Source organism: Oncorhynchus gorbuscha, linkage group LG03 (assembly GCF_021184085.1).
Source record: "Oncorhynchus gorbuscha isolate QuinsamMale2020 ecotype Even-year linkage group LG03, OgorEven_v1.0, whole genome shotgun sequence".
In the NCBI taxonomy this organism is placed as follows: domain Eukaryota; kingdom Metazoa; phylum Chordata; class Actinopteri; order Salmoniformes; family Salmonidae; genus Oncorhynchus; species Oncorhynchus gorbuscha.
Genome location: NC_060175.1, coordinates 42,303,074 through 42,325,925, shown reverse-complemented (window position 1 = coordinate 42,325,925; position 22,852 = coordinate 42,303,074). Strand labels below are relative to the sequence as shown.

Below are 22,852 nucleotides of genomic sequence, written 5' to 3'. Positions count from 1 at the left end.
TCTACAAATAGCAAAATAGAACTCAATTGATTGAACATTGCAAAAATCACTGAAGCTGGAAACTCATATCTCCCTCACTAACTTTAAGCATCAGCTGTCAGAGCAGCTCACAGATCACTGCACCTGTACATAGCCTATCTGTAAATAGCACATCCAACTACCTCATCCCCATATTATTATTATTATTTTTTTTTTTTTTGCACCCCAATATCTCTACTTGCACATTCATCTTCTGCACATCTATAATTCCAGTATTTAATTGCTAAATTGTAATTACTTCACCAGTACGGCCTATTTATTGCCTTACCTCCCTAATCTTACCTCATTTGCACACACTGTACATATAATGTTCTATTGTGCTATTGACTGTACGTTTGTTTATTTGAGGTGTGTAACTCTGTGTTGTTGTTTGTCTCGCACTGCTTATCTTGGCCAGGTCGCAGTTGTAAATGAGAACTTGTTCTCAACTGGCCTACCTGGTTAAATAAAGGTGACATACAATTATTTTTAAACATTAAATGTATTTCTATATGAATGAAACAGGCCTACTGTTTATATTTTAATGTACTCATCTCAGTTTTCATTTGAAGCATATTTTTATACGTCGCATGTTTGTATCAATTGCAAAGACATTGGCAACTTTGGATTTGTAGTCAGCTTTGTTCTGAAGTCATTGGCGGCCACAGACACTGATAAACCATGTGATTCTAATGTTAGTGGATATCCTCTGTGTATAATGGGACGCAGGAGGGAAAAAGCATCTAAGGACGCACTTAGCTGTTCTACAAGTTGTCTGAGACAGGCATGTGATTACGATTGGTTCCAAGTGCTATGTTAATAACAATGGTTTTGGGAAACAGCTTGGAGATGTAATAATGTTCCTATGAAGAAGGGTCTAACGATGAACAATGCTTTTGGGAAAACGGGCCCAGGACAAGTAACTGGTCAAAATTACTGGAGAATAATGGAGAAATCATCAAGAGGGTAATGAATGATTTCAGTGCAGATAAACATATCAAAAAGAAACCCTGAATTAAAGCAATCCTATGGAGAATCCAGTTTTATAATGCCAATCTTTAAGATGACACTCAGTGAATGTAACAGCAAAAATCATTTGTCATTTGAATATGTTAAATTCAAACCATTTAAAAGGCTATTCTCTCATCTTGACCTCATCTTTTAAAAACGTTAATGGGACATATTTAAAAGAAAGCTACAGTCTACTTGATGCAACAGGAATCTTGAGTTTCCACCTTTGAAAGTATGCTATGTAGAAACCTGAGGATTCTCTGAAAGTATAACACAATGATCTACTGAAATTCAAGTATCATGTTCAATGTAAACATTGACTGATGGCTGAGGGGTCTCATAAACCAGGAGGAAACTGATCTGACCCACAGGAAGTGTCATTAATCTTCCAGCTCTAAGGAATGATTCCCAAAGCTCCATTGGCTACTTTGGGTCACTGCTAATATACAGTTGGTTAAATAAATGGTCTAGAAACCCACTTCCCTAATTTCTGTCATCCCCAGAGTGCCTTAATAACTTAAAACCACCTTGTTAAACTTTTCTAAATATAATTTCTACTTTGGCTACAGGGCATTTTACATAGTATGAAACATGAGAAACTTTTAGGACTAAGAGCAAGGGTCAACAGGCTGAAGTGATCATTTTAAATAATGGGTATATTTGGAATGGTTTTCTATTCAGATTTATTCTCTTTACAAATGTACTGAATTCTGATGGCTTAATTCAATTAAATCTGGACTGCAGTATGTACACAACAGCATAAATAAATTCAAATAGACTCATAGAAGGTTTTGGGCACCAGATTACCTCCCCTCACAATGCATCCAGTTCCCAGATTTAGGCACATGTTTGCACAGGCAGTAGGCAGAGTTACTGTGTAAACATTACTAAGGCAGATTTGATTGAATCCAGCCCAAAGTACGCCATAATAGAATTGACCCCCCCCCACCCTGTAATAAGAGCTTTGTGTGGGTTTTTATGATAGAGTGCTCAGAGTGTGTCTGGTAAATTGAGTGTCTGGCAGGGCGGTAACCAAACAAAAATGTTTTGCTACCTTGGATGATCTGGAGATGACATTTTAATGTCACCTAATCGCAGAGTTCATTAACTGAAACCTTCAAGGAGCCTTCATAAGGCTTCCTGAAGGCTTTATGACGCAACATTAGACTTGTCCGCTGAAAAGGGAATGTCAGTCCAAGGCCAAGGCTATGATATGCATTTATTTAGTTTTTGTGGTACTGTTTAGTAGTCTATCGATGCCTGCTCATCCCTTACACCTCCACATGTGGCCCCACTGCAGCAGACAGAGAGAGGACAGCAGTGCTTGGTGAATTTGCTTGTATATCTGTGCTCTTCCCTTGTTGAGCACTCAGGCTGAATTATTATGTTGTATAGTTTCCTTCACCTGCTGCTTGCGGGGCTGCTTGCTCTTCTGGTAGCATGTGACCTGTGTCCTGGTCCTTGTCTGTCTGTGTGTCTCTGAGTACACACGTCTGCCTCAGCTCTCCACAGACATGGCTGTGATGATCTGCTCTACTTTGTAGGCCAGCCTCTGCTTCTGGGCCTGATCATCCTGCTCCAGGGCCTCAATGATCTGACACATACACATACAAGACAGACACAAAATCAGCAAAGCAGGCAGGGAAACACAAGGTTACTGTACTTTGCGCTGCAAATACCCTCCTGTTACTACAATTAGGCAGGCTAAGGGGTACTTTAATTTACGTTGAATCTAGATGCCCCTGTTTTGGATGCCACCCTAGCCCCTTTGTCATGTTTGTCATTTATTATCATGTCTTGTCCCTGTGCTCCCCATTCTATTCGTTTCCCTCTGCTGGTCTTATTTGGTTCTTTCCCTCTTTCTATCCCTCTCTCTCCCCCTCCCTCTCTCACTCTCTCGCTCTCTCTTCTCTCTATCGTTCCGTTCCTGCTCCCAGCTGTTCCTATTCCCCTAATCATCATTTAGTCTTCCCACACCTGTTCCCGATCCTTTCCCCTGATTAGAGTCCCTATTTATTCCTTTGTGTTCCGTTCCTGTCCTGTCGGTTCCTTGTTTAGAATTCACCGTGCTGTGATTGTGTATCGCCCTGTCCTGTCGTGTTTTTGCCTTCATCAGATGCTGCGTGTGAGCAGGTGTCTCTGTCAGCTACGGCCTGCGCCTGAAGCGACCTGCAGTCTGTGGCCGCTTCTCCTGTTATTCCCCCTCTACAGACTAGAGGATTTCAGTTATTCCCTGTTTGGACTTGAATAAACTCTGTTTCTGTTAAGTCGCTTTTGGGTCCTCTTTCACCTGCATGACAGAAGGAACCGACCAAGGAATGGACCCAGCGACTTCAGACGCTCGTTACACTATCGAGATCCAAGGAGCCATGCTCGGCAGACACGAGCAGGAATTGTCTGCTGCTCGCCATGCCGTGGAGAACCTGGCCGCTCAGGTTTCCGACCCTCTGGACAGTTCCAGAGTCACGTCTCGTGCCACCTGTTACTTCCTGGCCTGTGAGCCTCCAGAACCTAGGGTTAATAACCCACCTTGCTACTCCGGGCAGCCCACTGAGTGCCGCTCCTTTCTCACGCAGTGTGAGATTGTGTTCTCTCTCCAACCCAACACATACTCTAGAGAGAGAGCTCGGGTTGCTTCGTCATTTCACTCTTACTGGCCGGGCTCGAGAATGGGGCACAGCTATCTGGGAGGCAAGGGCTGATTGCTCTAACAAGTTCCAGAACTTTAAAGAGGAGATGATTGGTTTTTGACCGTTCAGTTTTGGTGGGGAGGCTTCTAGGGCCCTGGCTTCCTTATGCCAAGGTGAACGGTCCATAACGGATTATTCTATTGAGTTTCGCACTCTTGCTGCCTCTAGTGAGTGGAACGAGCCGGCGCTGCTCGCTCGTTTTCTGGAGGGACTCCACGCAGTGGTTAAGGATGAGATTCTCTCCCGGGAGGTTCCTTCAGATGTGGACTCTTTGATTGATTCTCGCCATCCGCATAGAACGACGGGTAGATCTTCGTCACCGGGCTCGTGGAAGAGAGCTCGCATCAACGGTGTTTCCCTGCTCCGCATCGCAACCATCTCCCTCCTCTGGCTTTGAGACTGAGCCCATGCAGCTGGGAGGGATTCGCATCTCGACTAAGGAGAGGGAACGGAGGATCACCAACCGCCTGTGCCTCTATTGGAGTTGCTGGACATTTTGTTAATTCATGTCCAGTAAAAGCCAGAGCTCATCTGTAAGCGGAGGGCTACAGGTGAGCGCAACTACTCAAGTCTCTCCATCAAAATCCTGTACTACTTTGTCGGTCCATCTACGCTGGACCGGTTGGTGCTACATGTAGTGCCTTGATAGACTCTGGGGCTGAGGGTTGTTTCATGGACGAAGCATGGGTTCGGAAACATGACATTCCTTTCAGAGAGTTAGAGAAGCCTACGCCCATGTTCGCCTTAGATGGTAGTCATCTTCCCAGTATCAGATTTGAGACACTACCTTTAACCCTCACAGTATCTGGTAACCACAGTGAGACTATTTCTTTTTTGATTTTCCGTTCACCGTTTACACCTGTTGTTTTGGGTCATCCCTGGCTAGTATGTCATAATCCTTCTATTAATTGGTCTAGTAATTCTATCCTATCCTGGAACGTTTCTTGTCATGTGAAGTGTTTAATGTCTGCCATCCCTCCCGTTTCTTCTGTCCCTACTTCTCAGGAGGAACCTGGCGATTTGACAGGAGTGCCGGAGGAATATCATGATCTGCGCACGGTCTTCAGTCGGTCCCGAGCCAACTCCCTTCCTCCTCACCGGTCGTATGATTGTAGTATTGATCTCCTTCCGGGGACCACTCCTCCTCGAGGTAGACTATACTCTCTGTCGGCTGAACGTAAGGCTCTCGAGGATTATTTGTCTGTGTCTCTTGACGCCGGTACCATAGTGCCTTCTTCCTCTCCGGCCGGGGCGGGGTTCTTTTTGTTAAGAAGAAGGACGGTACTCTGCGCCCCTGCGTGGATTATCGAGGCTGAATGACATAACGGTTAAGAATCGTTATCCGCTTCCCTTATGTCATCAGCCTTCGAGATTCTGCAGGGAGCCAGGTGCTTTACTAAGTTGGACCTTTAACGCTTACCATCTCGTGCGCATCAGAGAGGGGGACGAGTGGAAAACGGCGTTTAACACTCCGTTAGGGCATTTTGAGTAAAGCTGTTTTTCAGGCATTAGTTAATGATGTTCTGAGAGACATGCTGAACATCTTTGTTTTTGTCTATCTTGACGATATCCTGATTTTTTCTCCGTCACTCGAGATTCATGTTCAGCACGTTCGACGTGTTCTACAGCGCCTTTTAGAGAATTGTCTCTACGTAAAGGCTGAGAAGTGCTCTTTTCATGTCTCCTCCGTTACTTTTCTCGGTTCCGTTATTTCCGCTGAAGGCATTCAGATGGATTCCGCTAAGGTCCAAGCTGTCAGTGATTGGCCCGTTCCAAGGTCACGTGTCGAGTTGCAGCGCTTTTTAGGTTTCGCTAATTTCTATCGGCGTTTCATTCGTAATTTCGGTCAAGTTTGCCCCTCTCACAGCTCTTACTTCTGTCAAGACGTGTTTTAAGTGGTCCGGTTCCGCCCAGGGAGCTTTTGATCTTCTAAAAGAACGTTTTACGTCCGCTCCTATCCTCGTTACTCCTGACGTCACTAGACAATTCATTGTCGAGGTTGACGCTTCAGAGGTAGGCGTGGGAGCCATTCTATCCCAGCGCTTCCAGTCTGACGATAAGGTTCATCCTTGCGAACTTTTTCTCATCGCCTGTCGCCATCTGAGCGCAACTATGATGTGGGTAACCGTGAACTGCTCGCCATCCGCTTAGCCCTAGGCGAATGGCGACAGTGGTTGGAGGGGGCGACCGTTCCTTTTGTCGTTTGGACAGACCATAAGAACCTTGAGTACATCCGTTCTGCCAAACGACTTAATGCCCGTCAAGCTCGTTGGGCGTTGTTTTTCACTCGTTTCGAGTTTGTGATTTCTTACCGTCCGGGTAGCAAGAACACCAAGCCTGATGCCTTATCCCGTCTGTTTAGTTCTTCTGTGGCTTCTACTGATCCCGAGGGGATTCTTCCTTATGGGCGTGTTGTCGGGTTAACAGTCTGGGGAATTGAAAGACAGGTTAAGCAAGCACTCACGCATACTGCGTCGCCGCGCGCTTGTCCTAGTAACCTCCTTTTCGTTCCTGTTTCCACTCGTCTGGCTGTTCTTCAGTGGGCTCACTCTGCCAAGTTAGCTGGTCATCCCGGTGTTCGAGGCACTCTTGCGTCTATTCGCCAGCGCTTTTGGTGGCCGACTCAGGAGCGTGACACGCGCCGTTTCGTGGCTGCTTGTTCGGACTGCGCGCAGACTAAGTCGGGTAACTCTCCTCCTGCCGGTCGTCTCAGACCGCTCCCCATTCCTTCTCGACCATGGTCTCACATCGCCTTAGACTTCATTACCGGTCTGCCTTTGTCTGCGGGGAAGACTGTGATTCTTACGGTTGTCGATAGGTTCTCTAAGGCGGCACATTTCATTCCCCTCGCTAAACTTCCTTCCGCTAAGGAGACGGCACAAATCATTATTGAGAATGTATTCAGAATTCATGGCCTCCCGTTAGACGCCGTTTCAGACAGAGGCCCGAAATTCACGTCACAGTTTTGGAGGGAGTTCTGTCGTTTGATTGGTGCGTCCGTCAGTCTCTCTTCCGGGTTTCATCCCCAGTCTAACGGTCAAGCAGAGAGGGCCAATCAGACGATTGGTCGCATACTACGCAGCCTTTCTTTCAGAAACCCTGCGTCTTGGGCAGAACAGCTCCCTGGGCAGAATACGCTCACAATTCGCTTCCTTCGTCTGCTACCGGGTTATCTCCGTTTCAGAGTAGTCTGGGTTACCAGCCTCCTCTGTTCTCATCCCAGCTTGCCGAGTCCAGCGTCCCCTCCGCTCAAGCGTTTGTCCAACGTTGTGAGCGCACCTGGAGGAGGGTGAGGTCTGCACTTTGCCGTTACAGGGCACAGACGGTGAGAGCCGCCAATAAACGCAGGATTAAGAGTCCAAGGTATTGTTGCGGCCAGAGAGTGTGGCTTTCCACTCGCAACCTTCCTCTTACGACAGCTTCTCGTAAGTTGACTCCGCGGTTCATTGGTCCGTTCCGTGTCTCCCAGGTCGTCAATCCTGTCGCTGTGCGACTGCTTCTTCCGCGACATCTTCGTCGCGTCCATCCTGTCTTCCATGTCTCCTGTGTTAAGCCCTTTCTTCGCACCCCCGTTCGTCTTCCCTCCCCCCCCTCCCGTCCTTGTCGAGAGCGCACCTATTTACAAGGTACATAAATCAAATCAAATCAAATCAAATTTATTTATATAGCCCTTCGTACATCAGCTGATATCTCAAAGTGCTGTACAGAAACCCAGCCTAAAACCCCAAACAGCAAACAATGCAGGTGTAAAAGCACGGTCATGGACATGCGTTCTCGGGGACGGGGTCACCAATACTTAGTGGATTGGGAGGGTTACGGTCCTGAGGAGAGGAGTTGGGTTCCGTCTCGGGACGTGCTGGACCGTTCACTCATCGATGATTTCCTCCGTTGCCGCCAGGATTCCTCCTCGAGTGCGCCAGGAGGCGCTCGGTGAGTGGGGGGGGGTACTGTCATGTTTGTCATTTATTATCATGTCTTGTCCCTGTGCTCCCCATTCTATTCGTTTCCCTCTGCTGGTCTTATTTGGTTCTTTCCCTCTTTCTATCCCTCTCTCTCCCCCTCCCTCTCTCACTCTCTCGCTCTCTCTTCTCTCTATCGTTCCGTTCCTGCTCCCAGCTGTTCCTATTCCCCTAATCATCATTTAGTCTTCCCACACCTGTTCCCGATCCTTTCCCCTGATTAGAGTCCCTATTTATTCCTTTGTGTTCCGTTCCTGTCCTGTCGGTTCCTTGTTTAGAATTCACCGTGCTGTGATTGTGTATCGCCCTGTCCTGTCGTGTTTTTTGCCTTCATCAGATGCTGCGTGTGAGCAGGTGTCTCTGTCAGCTACGGCCTGCGCCTGCAAAGCGACCTGCAGTCTGTGGCCGCTTCTCCTGTTATTCCCCTCTACAGACTAGAGGATTTCAGTTATTCCCTGTTTGGACTTGAATAAACTCTGTTTCTGTTAAGTCGCTTTTGGGTCCTCTTTCACCTGCATGACACCCTTACTGTATTTTGTAAACACATTGAGGTATAGGGCCTCACCTCTTGGCTGTACTTGCTGACGTAGGCATACATCTCATGCAGGGCACACAGCACATTGAACTCATTGGAGTGAAGACGGGCCTGCTCGGCCAGGTAGGCATTCATGTCCTGGTCACTGATGGCAGGTAGGCGGTTTATGTCCGCGTAGTACCTAGCGGGAAACAGAAACGCACACAGGCTGTTCTGTCAGCCAACATGTAACCTGAACACAGCAGGCGTAAAAGAAACACCTGAAAGTACACACCCCATATTCTGGACATGACGAGATAAAAAAACTGTTGACAGGTTCTCTTCTGCACTGTTCGACCAATCCAGTAAGTGTGGAGGACAAGTTAAGATGGAGTGTTGTCTTGTTAATATTCCGGGTGGAAACAACTTCACTCAACTGGCAAACATGTCGTAGCTAGCTGCTACCTACTGGGCACAGACATCAATTCAACATCTATTCCACGTTGGTTCAACATCATTTCATTGAAATGATGTGGAAACAACATTGATTCAACTAGTGTGGGCCCAGTGGGTATATGTTTCACTGTGGACTGTTAACAAAAAGCCTGGACACTGAAGTCAGTCTTCCTCTGTGATTTTTACACTTCTTCAGTGTAAAAGAATAACTACGAATCCATTAATAATATTACAGTTGAGTGATGTGAGTAAAACACACACTCATCTCACCTCTCCACCCAGCTCTTGTAGTTGGGGATGTCCTTGGCGTAGAGTAGCTTGGTGGAGGGGGAGTCCTTGCCCAGGCGATGCTCTGAGGTAGAGCAGGAGTCCATGAAGGTCTGAGCCACCACAGACAGACAGGCGTCTGTGATGCTGCTTTTATGGATGTCAAACACAAATTGCGGGTTCTTGATCACATTCACCCAGAAGCGCAGAGGCAGGCTGGGACAGAGGGAGGATGAGAAAGAATAGTTCACAGACAGTCTATATATTGACACGATCAGCATAAAACCATTATTGCTTTCAAGTAGCACATTAAATCTGCACTCCCTTACCAGTTGCTTTTCCATGTGTGGCGAACGTCCATGTCATGGATGCCATGCTTGTCAGCCTGCTCGTCCAGGAAGTCAAACATGTACTTGATGGCGAGTGGAAGAGCACTGCCCCGGCACACAGTGCTGAACAACGTCTCGAACAGATCATCCACAAACTTCTGCAGTGTACCCTAAATAAAAAACCACAGCAATGTTAAAAACACACCATAGCATTGGAAAAAAAAATGACTGAATCTGTAATTGCTAAGATGCTCTGGGGGGGAGAGTAAGGGAATACCTTAGTAGCCAGTAGCCTGGTCAGGTAGATCTCGGACACCATCTTGGAGCCGCGCTCACCCTCCTTCTGGTCCCCGTGGTCGTGGTTCTTGACCAGGTGCCACACCTTCACCCCACTCTCCATGTCCGGGGTGAGCATGGGCACGCGGGAGTGAGGGCTGTCAGGACTGGTGGGGGTGGAGCGGAATGGTACATCTGCAGAGAGAGAGGATCCCAGACAGACGGTCACGATATATTACCTCTAGAATAATGAATAGGTACGTGAGTGGTTTGGTGGTGAGAGTGGCTCCAGGGCAGGTCTGATTGACTGACCGTATCTACTGATGCTGCGTGGGAAGCTGGCTGAGGAGGGCAGGTTGTACGAGGACATCTGCTTGGGCACCAGGGCTACCACACAGTGGTCGGACACCTGCAGGATTCATACGGAAAACACAAGGGTTCATGTCAGTTTGACCCACTCCCAAATCCACATTATTGGGTCAGAACATGACATTGATATGAGAAATTTGGCCCGATGAAGACCTATAGAAGTTATTCAATTTACAATTTGTGATATGCAGTATAATGAACTTGAACTTAGGGGGTAGGCAATGGTGAATATGTGGGTTTTTAGGTGGGGCTGAAAGATAGTGAGGAACTCAGAGTCACAGATGGCTGGAGGGAGGGAGTTCCAGACGCTCTGCGCAACACTGGAGGTAACACTGGTAGGGGAGAAGAAGGTCAGAGAGGTGTGCATGCCTTTTGCAGTAAAGCAGGCTCCCAGCATGAGTAGAATTCACTGCTGCTGCTCTACAGGAGCCACAGGCCGGGCTGTCACAGAACCAGGTACGTAGCAGAGGGGAGCATTCCCCCCCCCCAGAGAGACTAAATGTAATCGAGGGAAATTGTTCATTTCCTTGATAGATTTTATCAACACATTCATCTCTTTCAAACCCTCCCTCCTGGTGTGGCAGCTAAAGTTGGATGTCTTTATCTCTTGGCTTAATGCAAACATGTTTTACACCCCATAGTCTGAGCATTTGTGAGTGCAGAGTGAGATGGACTTTAATGTGTTTACACTAGTGCTCTTTTTAAAGCTGTTTAACATGAACACCCCTCATGATCTACTCGTAGCAGGAGGCAGCTGACTCATACAGGAGATGAGAGAGGTGGATTAGTTTGGTTTACTATGGCCAGAGGCAGCATTGTGGACAACAGAATGTACAGAGGCTGTGAACTGTGTTAGTGAACTGTGTGATGGGGATTGAGTGGTTTGACCTGATAGTGCATGAGGGTGTTTAGTCTCTTCCAGTCTCCTTCAATCTTAGTGGTGATGTCTTCATCCTGCAGGACCACACGTGCCGTCCTCCCCTGGCGCCATTCTGGTGGGGGGAAAAACCCAGGTGTGCATCTATGAGTCCCTTTTCAAGGTTCAATAAGTCAGACACAAGCAGACAGTGAATAACCACTGTATTAGTTATTGTATGTCATCCATTCATTCTGACTGGAGCCAGTCTGTCTCACCCAGGTCCATGTCCACAGCCCGAGGCCTCTGGGAGAAGTGCATGTTCCTACAGACAGCATCCAGAATCTTCTCCTTCACCTGGGTGATGGTGTCACAGTTGAGCACCTTAACGGGGAACTCAGGGCTGTTCTCGTTGTCCGGGTTCACACAGCTCAGAGTCTGAGGAGGGACCAGAGAGAGAGAGAGAGAATGCTGTTATTAGTATTCACTGTCCCTCTCTTTAAATCGGCCTCCTGGCTGCATGGAAAAGGTTCTCCTCTCCTTGTGTGCCATCTCTCTCACAGCTTTGGCCAGAAATGTAATTTCACACTTTCAGCTGAATGTCGGGTTGCCAGCTCTAGTGGGGCATTAAATGGATAATGAGACACAACCTCTCCCACAGGGTGACCAGAGACGTGTCGTCTTGTAACTGGGCTGCTCTCAGGCTAATGCCTCTGGGGGATGAGCCACACTGTTGCTGCATCCAACTTCTGCTTTAGCTACGGACAAGTTCTCCCTGGGGCCAAGCCTTGATTACATCATCAGGTTTAACTCTTAGCTGATTGTGTCACTGAACAGCATTTCAAACATGATTTGTATCATCCTTTTGGCTCTTTACTGTTGTATTATCAACATACCCTGATGAAGACAGCTTGGCTGTCGAAACGTTGGTAATTACAGTTTTGCATCTGAGCTCCTAGAGTGTGCGGCTCCCTTTTATTTTCAAGTTTTCTACTCCGCTAGCCAGCACCCGTCTTAATAGGTGTGCGTTTCTTTTTCTTCTAGATCGTATTATCTACAGTAGCCAATTAATTATCTCCTATTCAGAGCTTTGACATAAGGGCACCACGAGTTAATATTTACAGAGGCGCTGCACAGCATGTCCCCTACCAACTGTGGTGTAAGCAAGCACCTCACTTTTATGGTGGCAACTATGATTAAGAAAATACTCCAAGTGGTTTTAATAGAATCCGACATCTAAGACATATTGTTGTATGGTTTGGTGACTCACCAGGGTCTTGTAGTCAATCTGCTGGCGGATGAGTTTGTCTTCACTGAGGGAGTAGCGCGCCTCCCCGGTGATGCAGTCGATAGGTCCCTTCTCCATCTGCTGCTTGATGGCACAGTAGAGCATGAAGAGAGGCTCACCTGCACACTCCTTTGTCCAGGAAGGAAAGGACGTGTGCGAGGGGAGAGGATTGAGAGAGCAAAGGAGAGGAGATGTACATTGTTCATAAAACACGTCCATATCACACACGTGTTTCCCCAACGCACATAGAAATCCATCTGGTGTATCATCAATAACAATCATTCGAGGATTGGAGTGATATATCGTGGTGACATCTGCAGTGATGAGGTTCCAAGTCATTGATATTACCTTAAGGAATTTGTGAAGTAGGAAGGCAAACCAATTAGTCAGCATCTTCTCTGCAACTGACTCGGTTCTGCAAGAAAGGAACGGACGGATACATTTTAAAAGCGGGAGATGTCGTAACGTAGAGTGGTCTGACCATTTAGGTAGAGCGAATGCTTAAGAGGGACGGTAGACAACCCAGTGGTGTGTAAAAAAACGACATGGCGAGTTAGTTTATGTAAAAGTAATATCCTGCTCTGCATGGTCTCAGAGGACTAACACCGGAACCTGAGTGCTGCTGCTATAGAATGGAACCTATTTGGGTCATGACATAATTGTGCAAAAGCTACTATCTGACCACTTTCTCTCCTTTCACTGTGTCAGCAGTGCTCATCGCATCATCAAATGCTATGTGGGCAAGATTGTGATTTATTATGTATCAATAGATACACTAAAACATACTTGTATGTTCTATCTGATAAAACATTCAAAGATCTAGATGTTAAATATGAACCTTTCGCCTCCCCTTAGAGGTAATACTACAGTATAGCTCCATTGCAGCCTCCTAACTTGCTCATCTCTTCCCTTCTGGAAAGATGGTGCCGATAGACATGGCAGCTCTGCTTCTAGCTCCTAGCTCCTAGCTCCTAGCTCCTAGCTCCTAGCTCCTAGCTTCTAGCTCCTAGCTCCTAGCTCCTAGCTCCTAGCTCCTAGCTCCTGCTCAATGCTCTTTCTTGTACATATAGCTGGCTATCACTTCTTTCCCATTGCCTGCATTCCATTATCTTTGGGATTGTTTTTGTGACTGCAGACTGTTTGGGCTAACAAGGTCAGCCTTGCTGGCTCCCATGTTAACACATCCTTATATTGAAAGAGTGTGTCTCAGATTGAGTGCCTCCTATGAAAGATTTAACAGGCTTCTCCCAGTCCTGGGAAAACAATGTGCTGTGCAGAATAAAGTGAGGTGGAGGGGAGGAAATATGAGCTTCAGCTGAATGTTTCATGAATGGCACATAGAGTATAAGTCAGACTGACAATGGCTGTCTACCCTCGCGTTCTCTCTCTCTCTGTCTCTCTCTCTCAATTCAATTCAATGGCTTTATTGGAATGGGAAACATATGTTATCATTGCTAAAGCAAGTGAAATAGATGATAAACAAAATTGAAATAAACAATCAAAATTAACAGTAAACATTACAGAAGTTCCAAAAGAACAAAGACATTTCGAATGTCATATTATGTCTATATAACGTGTTGTAACGATGTGCAAATAGTGAAAGTACAAAAGGGAAAATAAATATACATACATATGCGTTGTATTTACAATGGTGATGGTTCTTCACTGGTTGCCCTTTTCTTGCGGCAACAGGTCACAAATCGCTGCTGTGATGGCACACTGTGGTCTCCGCTCTCTCTCTCTCTCTCTCTCTCTCTCTCTCTCTCTCTCTCTCTCTCTCTCTCTCTCTCTCTCTCTCTCTCTCTCTCTCTCTCTCCCTCTCCCTCTCTGACAGTTATTCTGTGTGATATGAGGTTTTCAGCATTCAGCAAAACAGGAAACAAGCGTTCTCTGTCTGTACCTGCGCAGCAGTAGTTTAGGGTGGTTCTTGCTCTCCAGGTTGCGCTCGATGAGGTCAGAGAGGAGGTGTTTGAGCACGTCTGTGGCGTACTCCAGGCGGCCCTGCAGCGCGGTCATGATGAGCGAGGCCACGTAGCCGCGGTCACGCATGGAGAAGGAGCGCTGGAGCTCCAGAGTACGGATAAATGTCAGCAGGAACACTTTGTTATTCACCAGCTGGGCAAACTGCTTCAGAGCCTTCTCCACACCCTGCTGCCCGCTCCCAGACACCTACACACACACAGAGACACACACAGAACCCTCAGAGAGTAGGGGGATCTTGCATGGGGTATATCATCTGATTCTACAAATAATGTACAGATACAGTAGATGGCAAGTGGTCAGGTGTTGCCAGGTTTGTAATGGTTGGTTACCTCCAGCTCCCTGAGTACAGGATGGTCATCGAAGCCAGGGAAGAGGACCCTCATGGTATAGGTGCGGTAGTCCAGGTGGGGGATCCCAGCCCTGTCCAGGTCACTGGTCAGCTCGTTGATGTCAGTCTGCAGCTCAGCGAAAGCTAGGCGCAATTACAGAGAGAGAGAGAGAGAGAGAGAGAGAGAGAGAGAGAGAGAGAGAGAGAGAGAGAGAGAGAGAGAGAGAGAGAGAGAGAGAGAGAGAGAGCATGATTGGATTAGATTGTTCTCTTGTATGGGTAGTTGAGATTGTCTGATAACATGTGCTGGTCAGATTCACCTTCCTTGCACTCCAAAGCCACTCGCGACTCCAGGTTGTCCATCTGCATCTGCAGGCGTTTGAGAGTGAGGTCATTCTCGTGCGACTTGCGTCTGTAGGCCAATAGGACGATGAAGACGATGATGAGCAGCAGGCCTCCTCCAGCCGTGATGCTGAAGATGGCGGGGAGGGTGAGCAGGCTGTCTGAGCGGATGTGGACTGCACCAAGAGAGAGGTGGAGACCACCCACCTGGACCTGTACATAGACAATAAACCATAAACACACATGTACATAGGCCCTCATGCAAAATGTAACACATAGGTAAACTATACTGATCAATACTTTCCTTTTTAAATGTTTGTTTGACCTTGGCCAAGCTGCATTTGACTTAAAGTCCAAGTGCAGTCAAAATTCACTTTTCCGGTGTTTTGTATCATATTGTATACCAGCTAATGAAAAGAACAGTGTAAAAATCGGAAATAATTTCATCAGTGTTATTTCCATCCAGTTGGTTGAAAATACAATGTACTCAAGAACTTCTAATCAGCAGGTTTTGCATGGGTGGAGTTTTGGCTTGCTTGGGGACATCACCAAGTGGCAAATAAGTTAATAGACCGATAATAAAGAGAGTTCCAAACCAACCTGTCTACCATTAACAGATAGTTTTCAGTTTTCCCCTCCCCATTCAGACCACTCGCAGACTGTCTTATCAAAATTCTTCCTTAATTGTTACACAGATATTATTTGATACAAAAACGTCTGCTTTGGGCCTTTAATAGTTTATCTAGAACTGGACTTCGACAGACAAACTGACCAGGACTTTGTGCCGGCCTGTGAGGTTGGGTGGCTCACAGAGGAGCTGTGTGTCAGAGACGGTGAGGGAACAGGGTGTGTCCCCGATCAGCACTGTGTAGTTCAACCTGGCCCCTCCAGATGCCGAGGGCACCAGGTTACGCCCCTGCAACACAGAGAGGGAAACCCCACATCCGTCAGGTCAGTAGATAGAACTCCTCATCTTATGACAGTACTGCTACAGAGTTATGGGCTGCTTTAGGTTGGGCTGGGTGGTCCCACCTTGAGTATGATGGGAGAGCCAGGTTTCTGCTCTAGCACCCCAGACAAGCTGAGGGGCTCTAGGTAAGGGTTGGGGTAGTAGATGAAACTGGTGCTGTTGTAGGTGAGCAGGGCCTGCACGTTGTTGAAGACAAAACCAAACTCCTCCACGTGTTTCACTGACTCCTGCTCCGGTGTGTACTCTGCCTTCAGGGAGGGAGCAAAGCAGCTTATCGTGGTGGTGTTGAGCACCTTACACACCTGGGGAGAGATCCAAGGACAGAGACAGACAAGAACAAAGAAATCATTGTCAACACTTTTGAAATGACAATTAGAATTGGCCACCATTTCTCAGGACTAGACGATATACAGGACAGGGGAAAGAGATACAGTAATATGTTATCAGTGGACAGACTCACGTTGACAGACTCGTGACCGGCATACTTGACCCTGACCCTCGGCTCCTGCACCACATCTAGGTTGGTCCCAGTCACCATCAGGGTAGTGTGTCCACTAGAAAACACAACACATACACCATTTTACACCTCCATATTGGCCACTGAATAGGTGATCCGGGAGATAAACGGCAGTTTCCTCTTCCTGTCGTCATCAAAATCACCTGATTTGTATTGAATTGTACTTTTTCAGCATAAATGCATATTTGGTACCAGGAAAACATTGAACTGTTCTGGCCAGTTAGAGCCAAGTGGAACGGTTCTGCTAGCTGGCTTCCTGTTTATTCATCTATCAGGTATCCAAGACTGGCATTTCCTGAATGCTACCTGATTGTGTTATATGTATTAACACAAACAAACTAACCCTGTTATCACTTGGTCTACAGGTAGAGCTCAGAATAAAATGAGACCGATCTGAAGAGAAGAGAGAAACTAAATGGAAAAGTGGAACATCTGTCTAGTTAGCTTGAGATGGATCCAGTCATTCCCACACTTCAAAGGATACCTAAGCGTTGGTAGCCACATGGTGTGACTGCACACAGATGATGAGACGATGGGACTTTAATTATAAGTCTGTGAAATCCTCTGTCAGTTGACTTAGTAGAAAGCCACTAGCCACTTCACTGCACAACTTCTCCCTGGCTGGCTGTTTCTGTGTCCTCGAGTCACACCCCGCACTGCACCAACTATCATGCATAATCTTTGACAGGAAGGCCAGCAGAGCAGGTTGCTGTGGTGCCTTGCATCTTCACTCACCTTATCCCTCAGTAATATACAGCTGAACCAAATGGGGGAAAAACATCAATAGTTTATTAAAATATCAGTTTATTCTATGCTGGGGGGGGGTTACTGTACCTAGTGATGCTCCACTCTGGCTCGATGCGCTGGACTGTGGGATCCTCAATGTACTCAAAGCTCAGGTTTCCTGGCACCTTGGCCAGATCCACAATGAGGCTGACCTGCACCAGGCCAGCACCAGTCACAGAGGGTGCCGAGAAACACACGATCTCCGACATGGTCCGTCTGCGAAAACCAACAGGGAAAACCAACAGGGAATACCAACAGGGAAAACCATCAGGGAATACCAAAAAATCAAATCAAATTGTATTTGTCACATACACATGGTTAGCAGAGGTTAAATGCGAGTGTAGCGAAATGCTTGTGCTTCTAGTTCCGACAATGCAGTGAGAATCATCAAGTAATCTAACTAACAATTCCAAAACTACTGTCTTATACACAGTGTAAGGGGATAAGGAACATGTACATAAGGATATATGAATGAGTGATGGTACAGAGCAGCATACAGTAGATGGTATCGAGTACAGTATATACATATGAGATGAGTGTGTAGACAAAGTAAACAAAGTGGCATAGTTAAAGTGGCTAGTGATACATGTGTTACATAAGGATGCAGTCGATGATGTAGAGTACAGTATATACATATGCATATGAGATGAATAATGTAGGGTAAGTAACATTATATAAGGTAGCATTGTTTAAAGTGGCTAGTGATATATTTACATCATTTCCCATCAATTCCCATTATTAAAATGGCTGGAGTTGGGTCAGTGTCAATGACAGTGTGTTGGCAGCAGCCACTCAATGTTAGTGGTGGCTGTTTAACAGTCTGATGGCCTTGAGATAGAAGCTGTTTTTCAGTCTCTCGGTCCCAGCTTTGATGCACCTGTACTGACCTCGCCTTCTGGATGATAGCGGGGTGAACAGGCAGTGGTTCGGGTGGTTGATGTCCTTGATGATCTTTATGGCCTTCCTGTAACAACGGGTGGTGTAGGTGTCCTGGAGGGCAGGTAGTTTGCCCCCGGTGATGCGTTGTGCAGTCCTCACTACCCTCTGGAGAGCCTTACGGTTGAGGGCGGAGCAGTTGCCGTACCAGGCGGTGATACAGCCCGCCAGGATGCTCTCGATTGTGCATCTGTAGAAGTTTGTGAGTGCTTTTGGTGACAAGCCGAATTTCTTCAGCCTCCTGAGGTTGAATAGGCGCTGCTGCGCCTTCTTCGCGACGCTGTCAGTGTGAGTGGACCAATTCAGTTTGTCTGTGATGTGTATGCCGAGGAACTTAAAACTAGCTACCCTCTCCACTACTGTTCCATCGATGTGGATAGGGGGGTGTTCCCTCTGCTGTTTCCTGAAGTCCACAATCATCTCCTTAGTTTTGTTGACGTTGAGTGTGAGGTTATTTTCCTGACACCACACTCCGAGGGCCCTCACCTCCTCCCTGTAGGCCGTCTCGTCGTTGTTGGTAATCAAGCCTACCACTGTCGTCCGCAAACTTGATGATTGAGTTGGAGGCGTGCGTGGCCACGCAGTCGTGGGTGAACAGGGAGTACAGGAGAGGGCTCAGAACGCACCCTTGTGGGGCCCCCGTGTTGAGGATCAGCGGGGAGGAGATGTTGTTGCCTACCCTCACCACCTGGGGGCGGCCCGTCAGGAAGTCCAGTACCCAGTTGCACAGGGCGGGGTCGAGACCCAGGGTCTCGAGCTTGATGACGAGCTTGGAGGGTACTATGGTGTTGAATGCCGAGCTGTAGTCGATGAACAGCATTCTCACATAGGTATTCCCAACAGGGAATACCAACAGGGAATACCAACAGGGAATACTAACAGGGAAAACCAACAGGGAATACCAACAGGGAATACCAACAGGGAATACCAACAGGGAATACCAACGGGGAAAACCAACAGGGAATACCAACAGGGAAAACCAACAGGGAATACCAACAGGGAATACCAACAGGGAATACCAACAGGGAAAACCAACAGGGAATACCAACAGGGAATACCAACAGGGAATACCAACAAGGAATACCAACAGGGAATACCAACAAGGTTCAATTCCTTTGATTCTGTCTGTGCCTACTCTTTACCGCATGGGAATCTTAACTCTACTACAGTGAGTTATGCACATTACCATGCAGGGCGAGCGAGCATTACTGTCTGCCTCTTCCTCAGTAGAGACACGTTACAGAGGAAAAGTGGTAATTAGAGGATTTATAGCTAATGGTTCCTCTTCTTCACCCTACTGACTCTCACAACGAGGCCTTTTTGATCTTTAAAGGTCCAAAACAGTCTTTTTTCTCTCATTCTCAAATAGCAACTCTGGGTAACAATTAAGTACCTTCTGGGATTGTTTTAAATTAAAATGGTCAAAAATAAACATAAATGGCTTCTTAGCAATTTCCCAATAAATCATTTCTTATTCATTTTCTTGGTCTACTTACTAAATTAATGACTGGTGCTGTTACCAGGCAGGCCAAAACTCCATCCCACCAATTTCAGGGAGTCTTTTCAAACAGCTCTTACACTAAAATAGCATTATCATAATTAATCCAACCTCATAGTGTGGAAGAATACACTGTATATACAAAAGCACACTGTATATACAAAAGTATATATGCAAATGAGAGGATTCGGCTATTTCAGCCACACCCGTTGCTGACAGGTGTATAAAATCGAGCACACAGCCATGCAATCTCCACAGACAAATATTGGCAGTAGAATGGCCTTACTGAAGACTATGGCATCCTCTGACTTTCAATGTGGCACCGTCATAAGATGCCACCTTTCCAACATATCAGTTTGTGAAATTTAAGCCCTGGTCAAATGTAAGTGCTTTTATTGTGAGGTGGAAACGTCTAGGAGCAACAACGGCTCAGCCGCAAAGTGGTAGGCCACACAAGCTCACAGAACGGGACCCCCGATTGCTGAAGCGCGTAGTGAGTAAAAAACGTCTGTCCTCGTTTGCAACACTCACTACCGAGTTCCAAACTGCTTCTGAAAGCAACTTCAACATAAGAACTGTTCGTCGGGAGCTTTATGAAATCAGTTTCCATGGCCGAGCAGCTGCACAGAAGCCTAAGATCACCATGCCAAATGTCAAGTGTTGGTTGGAGTGGTGTAAAGCTTGTCGCCATTGGACTCTGGAGCAGTGGAAATGCGTTGAAATAGTTCAACAGAAGAATCTGGGTTTGGCGGACGCCAGGAGATCACTACTTGCATAGTGTCCACTGTAAAGTTTGGTGGAGGAGGAATAATGGTCTGTGGCTGTTTTTCATGGTTCGGACTAGGCCCCTTAGTTCCAGCGAAGGGAACTGTTAACGCTACAGCATACAATGACATTCTAGATGATTCTGTGCTTTACATAAAACCCAGGAAAATCACATATTTAACTGCACAGGACCTTTTAAAATTGGTCCCGACAAAATAAGAGTAGGCACTTTCATCAAGTCCCCACTTTTATATAAGGATCTTTGTAGGAGCTTCCGTAGAGGATTCTCTTTTGGCCTTCTCCTCTGCACTCACCTGTACAGCTCACAGGTCTGGTTTCCAAAGGTAACATTCGCTCTGCTACCAGCACCAAGGTTCTCCCCCACGATGGTGACCTTAGTTCCGCCAGACTCAGGCCCTCGGCCAGGGGTCAGTCCCACCAGGTTAGAGGTCTGGGAAAAGAGCATTTTCCACATGGCATGTTACTTTGTCAACTCTGTTGTCGATGACTCATATGATAGTCTATGAGAACAAACTGTTCCAGAGCAATAATACTGCAGTAGAGAGATGTGTACTATGTATGCATATCATACCACAAAGGAGTAGAGCTGGGAGGACTGAGTTTGTAGTTCTGGTCTACATTCACCAACACACAGCTGGACTGGACCAGGTGCCCTGCCCTGAGACGTAGAGTCCATCTCACACACAATCCTATCAAGTCACAGACACACAGAGAGAGAGAGAGAGAGAGAGAGAGAGAGAGAGAGAGAGAGAGAGAGAGAGAGAGAGAGAGAGAGAGAGAGAGGGAGAGAGAGAGAGACTACTGTATGCTTATTGTTATTGTTGAATGTATGGTTATTCTGACACTTGGTTATTGTTTTCAATGTTGTCCCGTTGACAATTTCGATATTAATAAGCTTTGGCAATATGTACATTGTTACGTCATGCCAATAAAGCAAATTTAATTGAGGGAGAGGGAACTTTGCTGTACACGTTTTTCAAGTGAACACAAAGTGCTATTTTATGTTGGTCTCTCCATTCATGTCATGTTTTGTCTTATATTGTCTTGTCATTTTGCTTTTCCTTCTGTTCGTTTTCCCCCTGCTGGTCTTTTTAGGTTCGTTCCCCTTTTTCTCTCTCCCTCCCTCTCTCTCTTCTCTCTATCGTTCCGTTCCTGCTCCCAGCTGTTCCTATTCCCCTAATCAATCATTTAGTCTTCCCACACCTGTTCCCTATCTTTTCCCCTGATTAGAGTCCCTATTTCTCCCCTTGTTTTCCGTTTCTGCCCTGTCGGATCCTTGTATATTGTTCACCGTGCTGTGTCTTTGTATCGCCCTGTCGTGTCGTGTTTCCCTCAGATGCTGCGTGGTGAGCAGGTGTCTGAGTCTGCTACGGTCAAGTGCCTTCCCGAGGCAACCTGCAGTTTATTATCGAGTCTCCAGTCAGTTCTCGTGATTACGAGTGAAATTGTTTTTATGCTTTATTTACTGCTCCGATTTGTCTAGGAGTATTGCTATTTCCTTAAACTGGATTAAAGACTCTGTTTTCGCCAAGTCGCTTTTGGGTCCTCATTCACCTGCATAACAGAAGGATCCGACCAAAGAATGGACCCAGCGACTACAGACGCTCGTAACACTGCCGTCGAGATCCAAGGAGCCATGCTCGGCAGACACGAGCAGGAATTGTCTGCTGCTCGTCATGCCATGGAGAACCTGGCCGCTCAGGTTTCCGACCTCTCTGGACAGTTCCAGAGTCTTCGTCTCGTGCCACCTGTTACTTCCTGGTCTGCCGAGCCTCCGGAACCTAGGGTTAATAACCCACCTTGCTACTCCGGGCAGCCCAAGGAGTGCCGCTCCTTTCTCACCCAGTGTGATATTGTGTTCTCTCTCCAACCAAACACATACTCTAGAGAGAGAGCTCGGGTTGCTTACGTCATTTCACTCCTTACTGGCCGGGCTCGAGAGTGGGGCACAGCTATCTGGGAGGCAAGGGCTGATTGTTCAAACAATTACCAGAACTTTAAAGAGGAGATGATTCGGGTTTTTGACCGTTCAGTTTTTGGTAGGGAGGCTTCTAGGGCCCTGGCTTCCCTATGCCAAGGTGATCGATCCATAACGGATTACTCTATAGAGTTTCGCACTCTTGCTGCCTCTAGTGACTGGAACGAGCCGGCGCTGCTCGCTCGTTTTCTGGAGGGACTCCACGCAGTGGTCAAAGATGAGATTCTCTCCCGGGAGGTTCCTTCCAGTGTGGACTCTTTGATTGCTCTCGCCATCCGCATAGAACGACGGGTAGATCTTCGTCACCAAGCTCGTGGAAGAGAGCTCGCGTCAACGGTGTTTCCCTGCTCCGCATCGCAACCATCTCCCTCCTCTGGCTCAGAGACTGAGCCCATGCAGCTGGGAGGTATTCGCATCTCGACTAAGGAGAGGGAACGGAGGATCACCAACCGCCTGTGCCTCTATTGCGGATTTGATGGACATTTTGTCAATTCATGTCCAGTAAAAGCCAGAGCTCATCAGTAAGCGGAGGGCTACTGGTGAGCGCTACTACTCAGGTCTCTCCATCTAGATCCTGTACTACTATGTCGGTCCATCTACGCTGGACCGGTTCGGGTGCTACATGCAGTGCCTTCATAGACTCTGGGGCTGAGGGTTGTTTCATGGACGAAGCATGGGCTCGGAAACATGACATT

At 47.0% G+C, this 22,852-nt stretch overlaps 1 protein-coding gene across 1 annotated transcript in view; it reads right to left on the bottom strand.

The window, feature by feature from the left end:
• Positions 1-395: 395 nt before the first annotated feature.
• Positions 396-22,852, bottom strand: part of LOC124031397 (plexin-A2-like) — a 70,919-nt gene continuing 48,462 nt past the window's right edge. The window contains exons 14-32 of the mRNA XM_046342584.1: positions 20,751-20,868; positions 20,473-20,609; positions 17,008-17,175; positions 16,117-16,210; positions 15,719-15,958; positions 15,459-15,602; positions 14,665-14,899; positions 14,346-14,488; positions 13,934-14,202; positions 12,382-12,448; positions 12,016-12,162; positions 11,024-11,183; positions 10,778-10,881; positions 9,833-9,929; positions 9,522-9,715; positions 9,245-9,414; positions 8,919-9,131; positions 8,244-8,394; positions 396-2,623 (exon numbers count right to left, since the gene is read on the bottom strand). Coding sequence (XP_046198540.1) covers positions 2,528-2,623; positions 8,244-8,394; positions 8,919-9,131; positions 9,245-9,414; positions 9,522-9,715; positions 9,833-9,929; positions 10,778-10,881; positions 11,024-11,183; positions 12,016-12,162; positions 12,382-12,448; positions 13,934-14,202; positions 14,346-14,488; positions 14,665-14,899; positions 15,459-15,602; positions 15,719-15,958; positions 16,117-16,210; positions 17,008-17,175; positions 20,473-20,609; positions 20,751-20,868 — 2,947 coding nt within the window. The 3' untranslated portion in view covers positions 396-2,527. The remainder of the gene's footprint in view (positions 2,624-8,243; positions 8,395-8,918; positions 9,132-9,244; positions 9,415-9,521; positions 9,716-9,832; positions 9,930-10,777; positions 10,882-11,023; positions 11,184-12,015; positions 12,163-12,381; positions 12,449-13,933; positions 14,203-14,345; positions 14,489-14,664; positions 14,900-15,458; positions 15,603-15,718; positions 15,959-16,116; positions 16,211-17,007; positions 17,176-20,472; positions 20,610-20,750; positions 20,869-22,852) is intronic.